Here is a 9,283-nt window from a genome sequence, read left to right as displayed (position 1 = left end):
AGTCTCTCTCTGGCCTTTCATCCAACTGACGAGCTTCTCTTTATATATGTGTGGGAATCTCTCTCCTGAGGTCGCTCGCCGTCTTCTTCTCTTGTCTCCCTTTCTTCTTCATCTTCCCTTCTCTTGGTCTCTTTCAACATCTTTCTCATTCTCTTCTCTTGCTTTCTCTCCATGTAGATCTCTTATCGATCAAGATAAGAACTCACGCCATCTATATCGCGATGGAAGCAGGGAGGGATGCCTTCATAAGCAATGCAAGGTAGATAGATGCGTGCCACATAAGTCTCTCTCAGTCTCTAGATGACTCTAGGCCATGTCTCTTATCATCCCTCTACGGAGACACCTCGAGACATAGGAGGCGACGGGCCTACCAGTCTTCTATTTCTCTTTCTTTCTCCCCCTTCACGTCTCTCGGAGTTTTCTTCAAGTCTATTCCGTCCTCCTAAAGTCTTACATCTCTCTACTGATAAGTATCTCTTCGACAGAAAGAAAGAAGGAGAAGAAGAGAAGGAAGAAATGAGTTGTATAGGCTTGTTTTCGATTCTCTTCTGTCTGCATGCAAAGAAGCCAACGAGAGAACGCTAGACCCCCTCTCTGACCAACTCCTCTATCTCTCTCCTCTTCTTCTCTCTCTTCTTTCTCTTCTCTTCTTCTCCATCTTCTTCTTTTTCTTTCTTGAGAAGATAGGCTTAAGGGGCAGTATGTCGCGTATGTTGAGAGGTTTGAAGCATATTGGACAGGAGAGTGAGAAGTATCGTTTTTCTCTCCTTGTCGAGTCTCTCCATTACTCCCACTCCAAGCCAGACAAAATCTTCGCCACTGTTGAATGGCTACGAGGTCCGTCCTTCATATATGCATACATAGAAACATATAAAGATATATATATATATAGATAGATAGATAGACATATAGGCGGGGAGGGGTGTATGTGCTTTAGACACTTTTTATGGAAGTGTGTATGTACACTCACTCGCAGACAGATATACGAAGAGACGAGTGACCCTGTAGACAGACCCGCTTATCTACACACGACATCGGGATATAGATAGTATATATATATATATATATACGAAGATGTATATATGTCTATCTAGATATACATGTATATATATGAAGAGAGATATATATATTGTTGAGGTGTAGATGTGCTCGTAGTAGTGCTAGTAGTAGGTTGAGAGTGGTATGCGAGGACGAAGGAGATGAAAAGTTTTCTTCTCCACTCCATAATTCTTCACGCGTAACATCCCCCATACGTCTACTAACGATATATATATATATATATAGCATTGCATATGCAGCATACGTATAGCTACTTTCCTATATCCATATATAGATACGTACAGATGTATGTCTCGTTAGATAGAAGAAGAGATCTTGATCGATCCGTTCTGTTGTTTTCTACAGAGAAAGACAGGTCGACTGAGGGTTGCTTCCTCCGCTCTTCTTTACGACTCTTCTTCTTTCTCAATGTCTACGATCGATATAGATCGTCACCATCCTCATCCTGGAGACACTTCACGCTGTATCTAATCTCCCTCTTCTTTCTCTTCTTCTTTTGTCTGCAGGTCCCAAGAGATGTCGCGGACGTGAAGTTCTCGTCGTGTCTCCAGGAGAGAACGATCTGCAATTCTCTAGAGAACACGAGCTTGTGTTAATCGCCACTCTCTTCAAGAATAAAAATGGATCTTCCTCCTCCTCCTCTTCTTCTTCTTCTTTAGCGAAGACAAAGACCCAAGAGGGAGGAAAAGATCCCCGCGAAGAAGACGAGAAGAAAGAAGAATCCACACAGAAAAGCTTCGGGGTGCGTAAGCAGAGGAAGTTCTCCTTTAGGAGAAATTCGACTCTTGGAGTGAANNGAAGAAGAAGAGGAAGAGGAGGGGGGGAAACACACTCGAGAGAAGGGTGAGAAGAATTTTGGCTCTAAAGCCTCTTCTTCGTCAGCGGGTAAGCTCGGGGGTGTCAGTACAGCAGGGGGGGGGAGTCTAAAGAAATCTATTTCTTCTTCTTCTACGTTTCTCACGGTCCCGGGAGCAGTCGCAAAGGAAGGGCAAGCGACGAAGAAGAAGAAGACCTTCCTCGGGAGGCGGGGAGGGAAAGGGGGGGGGGGAAGAAGAAGAAGAACAAGAGAAAGGGGAACCCACAGCAACAACAGGAGGAGGAAAAGGAGGGGGTGCATCTATGTACCTACCAAAGATATCGAAGTTACAGGTAAAAGCCATGAAGAGGAAAGATAGACATATAGATATCGATATAAATAGATCGATAGGATGAATAGGTATATATATGTACAAGAAAGGAGTTTAGGGCAGTGTAGATAGACAGAAGAGAGAGTGCTTTCAGTTCAAGAAGAGAAGAGAATTGGGAGAGAAAATTTATCTCTCCCTCTCTCCCTCTCTCTCTTTCTTTCTCTTTCTCTAGAAAGACTTTATAGGCCAAGCAGTGTTTGTGTTTTTTTTGTTGGGGTGCATGCGTAGGTAGAGAACTGTAGAGATACACGTGTAGAAGAAGAAGAGATACATAGGTAGAGAGATAGGCAGACCCCTTAGAGATAGGTATACAAGCGCTCCTCTGTTTAGAGACAACGCCTTAGGTAGCTACTGAACTATCGAGGCTACTTTCACACCTCTTTTCTTCTTCTTTCTATCACGTAAGCTAAATATAGAGAGGCCTCTATGTCTCTATTCTATCTATAAGAATTCACATGACAGGCCTTTCTCTATCGATTTCCCTATTCCCCGTCTTTTCTTTCTTTTTCTCATCTCTCACTTCTTTCTTGAACTCCTCTGTCTTTTCCTTCTTGTATCTTTCTCGTCTATCAAATCTCTTCTCGTCTTCTCCCCCGTTCTTCTGTCTTCAGTCTATCTATATATCTATCTATCTTTAATCTATCTATCTTTAATCTATCTATCTATATCTATCTATATATCTTTACTCTGTCTGTCTTTAATCTGTCTTTTCTTGTTTCTTTTTCTAGGTGGTAGAAGTTCAAGAGACAGGCCGTCGCTCCTTTCGTTCCTTTACGTCTCGCCATAGCCAGGCTTCTTCTCCTCCCCTTGTCTCTGTCCCTGATAGCACCACTTCTCCCCCTCTGGCCCAAGATGAATCGAAGACGAAGAAAGAAAGTGCAGAACCTTCTGCTGTCTCTCCCACTACCTCGCCATCCTTCTCTAAGATCAAGACTCTTTCTTCTCTTCAATCGTCTCTTCCTTCTTCTTCTTCTTCCTTTCATCGTGCCAATTTGAAGACATCAATTCTTAGGAGAAAATCTTTCACAATGCCCAGTCAAATACCATCGAACAAAGAGTCGACAAAATTTACGGCTAGAGGCGAAGAGGCAAAACAGCCTCCTTCATCTGAAAGAAGAAGAAAAGAAGAAGAAGAAAAAAAACACTCTTCTTCTTCTTCTTTCTTCGCTTCTGGAGCTCCTCCTTCTTCTCAATCTTTTTCTTCTTCGTCTTTTTCTTCTTCTGCCGTCTCCACCACGAGGTTCGCGACCACATCAAGTCGGAGTTGTGTGCTAGGGGAGTGCCAGCTCGACTTGTCTCAATTCGTGCATATGGAGAGAGAACAAGGGGGAGAAGGAGAAGAAAGAGAAGGAGGTTCTCCTCTAGGGATTCTATCGTCTTATCAGAAGAGATTCACGTTGCCTTTAGAGAGGTGTGAAGATCCCCAAGCCACAATTACCTTCGTTGTCTCCTGGACTCTACTCAGTGCTACAGGAGGCGACGGAGCCGGAGGTGAGATAGAAAAGATGACTGAAAGAAGGAAAGAAAGAGTGAGAAAGAAAGATGAAGATTAACGTACTTTCTTTCTTCGTCTCGTTCTGCTTCTCCTTCTCTTTTACCTCCCTTGTCTTTCCTTACCGTTTTCGGTACTTCTCTTGTCTCTTCTTGGGAGATGGATTGCATGGCACTTCCCGGTTTGTCTCCTTTCCTTCAGGCGTGCGTACCTAGATAGACTAAGGATAGATAGATAGATTGAAGATAGGTAGGTCGCTTGAAGATAGATTGAACATAGATCAAAGACAGACAGGTAGATCAAAGACAGGTAAATAGATTGAAGGTAGATAGTTAGATCAAGGAGAGGAAGATAGATCAATGGGAGATAAATAGATCAAAGACAGATAGATAGATTGATGGTAGATAGTTAGTCAAAGACAGACAGAGAGATAGATTAATAAAGTGGATAGGTAAGTTGATAGAAGATATCTCAGGAATGGATAGGCGGGTAGACAGCAGAAAGGTCTTTCTTGGCCTCGAACCTCTTCTAGAATTCCCTTCATTCCTCCGACCTCGCCTTCCTCTGTCTCTCTCTCTCTTTAAAGCAGTCTCCTATCCTATACCAGAGAAAGAGACAGGCCTTTTCTTCTCTTCTTCTTTTCGTTTCTTTCTTGTGTAAAGATATAGACTGCAATAGCTCTCTTTCCTCTTTCTCTTTTTCTTCTTCTTTCTTCCATCTCCTCTGCGATATCTACCTGGTCTCTCTGGATCTTGTTTCACTCTTCTTCATCTCCATCTTCTCTTTCTTTGGCACTTTTTCTCCTGCTTTTCTTCTTCTTTCTTTCAGATGAGGAGGATAATGACGATGCCATCTCTCTCCACTCGGGGCTTGTGTCTTTGGCAAGCGACGAGACTTTCTTCAAAGGGCCGACTTCTCTCCTACCTTCTTCTTCTTCATCTTCTGTTCTTTTCCTCCCTCCACATACCTTTCAGCTTTATCAGCCCTCTCCTCTTCCTTCTCCCTCTCCTCCCCTTCCCCTTCCTTCTCCCTATCAAGGGTCTCATCCTCTCCTTACTAAAGGCTTAGAGGGAGAGAGAAGTTATACTAAAGATTCTACTCGCATGCGTTCGTCACTCTTTCCTTCTTCTACTCCTTCTCCTCTTCATCCATCCATCCTTTCTTCTTCTTCTTTTGGCCGTCCAGTATCGGCTAGAAGACCTCCGCCGTCTTCAGGTGTCCTTGGCTCTTCTTCTTCTTCTTTATCTCCTCTACCTCCGGCTCAGACATCTTCTGATAGCGCTCTCCCTTCAAGCTTGAAGTATCGAAGCCCTTCAACGCTTCTTTCGACCTCTTCGTCACCTTCTGCTTCTTCTCCTCCCGGTGTGGCTCTTCAAGAGGAATCATCGCTCATGAAGAAAGATTCTTTTGAACGGCAAGAAAGAAGAAGAGAGAAACAAGAAAGAGAAGAAAGAGAGAAAGAGAATGCTTCCTCATTCAGTCATAGCGCTCCAGCTGAAATCTCGTCATCTTATTCATATATCACAAACAAGGACAGAAAAGAGGGACCCACCAAAGAAGGAGAAGAGAAAGAGAAAGGTCTTGGAGAGGGGCTCAAATCCGAGAGAAACGACGGAGAAAGGCATCTTGCAGGGATGACTGTGACTCCGCATCAAGTCCGAGGTGTATATACACCTCACGACAAGAGAGGAGAACTTAATGAAGGGGCATATGAGAATGTGTGCTTTGACAAGAATGAAGAAAAAGAAGAAGAAGGAGAAATAAGAAAGCGCAGATCTCATCGCATCTCTTTGCCAAATGGAATGGATGAGGAAGGAAGAAGCTTAGCTATCGACGGCGTTTTCGGAGGGAAGAGACTTTCCTTTGCTAATGGATTAACAGGCGCAGCTCCTGTGAATGAACTTATCAAGGCGAGAGAATTGAGAAAGAAGAAGGAAGAAGAAGAAAAAAGAAGAAAAGAAGAAATCGAAGTTGAAGAAGCAAGGACAACTGCGGTAAGAAGAACATAATGAAAAGGGAAAGAAGAATGAAATAGAAGAAACGATACCTGCTTGATATACATATATACATATATAGATATAGATATGTATCTATACATAGAAATGTGAAGAATGAAGTCTGCTCCTGAGAGGTGAAGATAGATAGATAGAGAGAGAGAGAGAGAAAAGTGTCTTCTTTTTCTTCTATTTCTTTTTTTCTCCAAAGAGAAGCTAGGGTACATCCATCGAGACGACGGTTTCAAGGTCTCTCTGACACGACGAACGAGAAAGAGGAAGAGGAAAGATCTCTCCACACACGCACAAAGGCATATCTACATACCTACAGATATATCTATACATACCTATATATATACATATAGACAGGTACATGTAGCCTTCAGATATTCATATATATATATATGTATATAGCTGTGGAGAGAGAGGTGGATATCTGAATAGATGTACGTATGTGAAGGGGGTATGCTTCTTCATGTATGTCTATATGTATATATATATATATATGTGGACGTATAGGAGCATATCTTTTTCTAGAGGCTACGATATGTCATATGAGAAGGCCTATGCTTGTTGGTGCTCTTATGAGGGGTATATGCATGGAGTCTTCTTGTCACTACTAAGAGAGTCTATCAGAAGGCCTCCTCGCACGATCTATTTATACGTCCTTATACATCATCGTAGAGCATACAATCTATATATGTATCTCTTCCATCTATTCCATATGTATATACATATGAAATACATATCTCTGTATGTGTATGTGCATATAGAGAGGTAGCTTGGCACATACATGCGTTATGTTTTTTCCATTCACAGGATAGATAATATGAGTCGATCTTCCCTATCATCCTTCCTCTCATGCACATCACTTCCATCTTTACTCTATCTACATATCTTTAATCTATCTACATAAAGACATATCCATAAAGTAGCATGCACGCATCTGTACATGCATATGTCTACATATAGATATCTATCTATAGGCACATATGTGTCACATGCATCCTTCTTGAATCATTCTTTTTCTTTCTCACTCTTTCTTTTTCTTCTCACTCTTTCTTTCTTTCTCCCTCTTTCTTTTTTGCCTTTAAGTCTTTGCCTCCTGTGAATCCTCGGTCGACCTTGTCATCTCCTTTGACTGATCCCAATGCCATATCGGAAGAGGAAAAGAGAGCTCTTCACCCTTCTTCTTCTTCTGCTGGTAGTCTCCATCTCCCTTCTTCTCTCCCTCTCCCTATGACAGAGAGAAGTATCTCCTCTTCTTCTTCATCTTCCTCACGTTTGAAGTCTTTGCGGTCTCTTCTCCCTTCTCCCCGGTCGGTAGAGGGCAAGAAGAGTGGCTATCCATCCACATCAACAACGATCACTCGAACGCCTTCTCGTAGTGCAAGAGATAAGCTTATAGACGAGGAGGATGAAGAAGCAAGAAGAAAAAGAGAAGAAGAAGTCGCGTTTCTCTCTCGAGTGGCACAGGGGTTACCTATGACCGGAGAAGAAGAAGACGACAGCAAGACAAGACAGGAGATAGAAGATCTTATAGGAATGAAGAGACTTACCTCACATGGAGGAGGAGCTCTTGATACACACGAGTGCAAGAGTATGGTCCAGTTACTTCAAAGAATTTCAGATCTAGAAAGAAAGAACGAGGAGAAGCAACGACTACTTCTCAAAGCTCATCTTGCTCTGGACTCCAAGGAGGTACCAAACTTTCTCACATAGCAAAGACACACATATAAAAGCGGACACCGATAGACAGACCTATATATCTCTATAGAGGTGGGGTTCTGATAGACGGTCGTATATATATGTATCTAACTATATACGTATATATGTATAGGGAGAGCATAGATTTGTAGACCACTACATAGTAGATAGATAAGTGTATGGATATATGGGGATGTGTGTGGGTCTATAGGTAAGATAGAAGGAAGGAAGATGTGGATGTAAAGAAGTGACTTTGTATGTGTGAAGTGTATGTACAATCACTTCGCCTACACATTCCTTTCTGGGTAGGTAAGCATCGAGATCAGACCCCCCCTCCTCTCTCTCCAAGTGTACCTGTCCATACATACATGTATATATATAGATGTCTCCCTGTAAGCATATATGTAGAATAGGTGTCTTTACATAGATATGTGGATCTACATGCATAGGATTGTGAGGGCTGTTGAAACTTTCTCCTATCAGGATGAAAAGAGATAGACCAAAAGGTTTCTTCAGCGTTAGGGAAGAAAAGAAGAGAAAGAGAATTTGTGAAGAAGAAGAAGAAGAGACTATGACAGGAGTGTTTCTCGTCTTTCTGTTGTTTTCCTTATGATCTGGCGGTCGGGTGTATCTACAGAGCGCTGAGAGAGATGAATATGAAAAGAAGATTCGCAATCTCTTCTCTCAGATTGAGGAACTTCATACGGCTCTAGCTAACGCCCAGGAACAGCAACTGACCACGGTGAGCCTACAGACTCGTCGAAAAAAAAAAAAGAAGAAAAAGAAGAAAGAGTGGGGTATCTACGTATTTATGGAGAGACACAAATAGATGAGAAGAAAAAGAGAAGAAAGAGAGGTGTTCTCTTTATCGACACTTCTGGTATCTGTCGTCTCTATATGGACGTCGTTAGATTTATGTATGAAGCGTTACATAAAGGTGGAGAGAGAGTCGTACAGATGTAGACGTACGTACCATCTGCTAGCCAGTCAGCTGCTATGTAAAAGTAACTAGCTAGCTAACTACCTCGCTAGCTAAGTGAGAAGGAGAGAGAGACTGTGTATGGTAGAAGTATCTACTCGGCTCTAGTCTATCTAGCTAGTTCTCTTCGCGTCATATGTTCTGTCGTATCTAGCTACATATCATGCATGCCCTCTGCCAATTCATGTTTGTATATACAGGTACATATAGATGTCTATAGAGATGTCTACGGATGTGAATAGATGTCTGAACTTCGATATAGAAACTAGAACGTGCTGTTAAAAAGCATTAGAAATCCTCTATACAATACAAAACTCTCTCTCTCTATATATATATATATGTACACCTATAGATCACCCTGTAGATATGAGAGACTGATAATGCTCTTTCCCTCTCTTTTCCTCTTCTTGTTCATTTTTTCCCTCTTCTCCTTGTCTCTCTCTCTCTCTCTCTCTTTTGAGAGACACTACCCTACACTGCTGAAGTATCTTAATACAATCGCCATACGCGCTATTCACACTGCATGTATCTATCGACCTATCTAAATACATGCATGCATCGACGTAGACAGATCAACGCTTTTCTCCTGTAGCTACCTGTCACTGCGTCCAGCGTATCGCTCCTTCCTTTACACCTATCTATCCATACACAAATATATAGATGTAGACATGCATATGTATATGTACGTCTATTTCTCTTTGTCTCTTTCTCTATCTCTCTGGCTACTACGTGGCGTGTATACGCATGCAAAGCTGGGATTTTTGCGTGTGTGAAGGCTCAGCAACTAGAAGATGAGCGATCGAAGAGTCAACAGACACATCACAGTGGAAGTGGGGGGGGGGAGAGGAGCAGCCGTGCGGTAGGA

At 42.3% G+C, this 9,283-nt stretch overlaps 1 protein-coding gene across 1 annotated transcript; it reads left to right on the top strand.

Annotated features, from left to right (window-relative positions):
* Positions 1-22: 22 nt before the first annotated feature.
* Positions 23-9,274, top strand: CSUI_009809 (pseudouridylate synthase; the record flags this gene model as incomplete). Its single annotated transcript, XM_068069918.1, has 8 exons — positions 23-837; positions 1,566-1,801; positions 2,035-2,208; positions 2,975-3,737; positions 4,567-5,732; positions 6,828-7,433; positions 8,077-8,181; positions 9,194-9,274. Coding segments are annotated over exons 1-8 (3,267 nt in total), but the record flags the coding sequence as incomplete, so codon positions are not given.
* Positions 9,275-9,283: the final 9 nt, after the last annotated feature.

This window comes from Cystoisospora suis (assembly GCF_002600585.1).
Source record: "Cystoisospora suis strain Wien I chromosome Unknown contig_6083, whole genome shotgun sequence".
NCBI lineage: Eukaryota > Apicomplexa > Conoidasida > Eucoccidiorida > Sarcocystidae > Cystoisospora > Cystoisospora suis.
The sequence above is the reverse complement of the archived record's forward strand: the minus strand, read 5'-3'. Positions and strand labels throughout refer to the sequence as shown.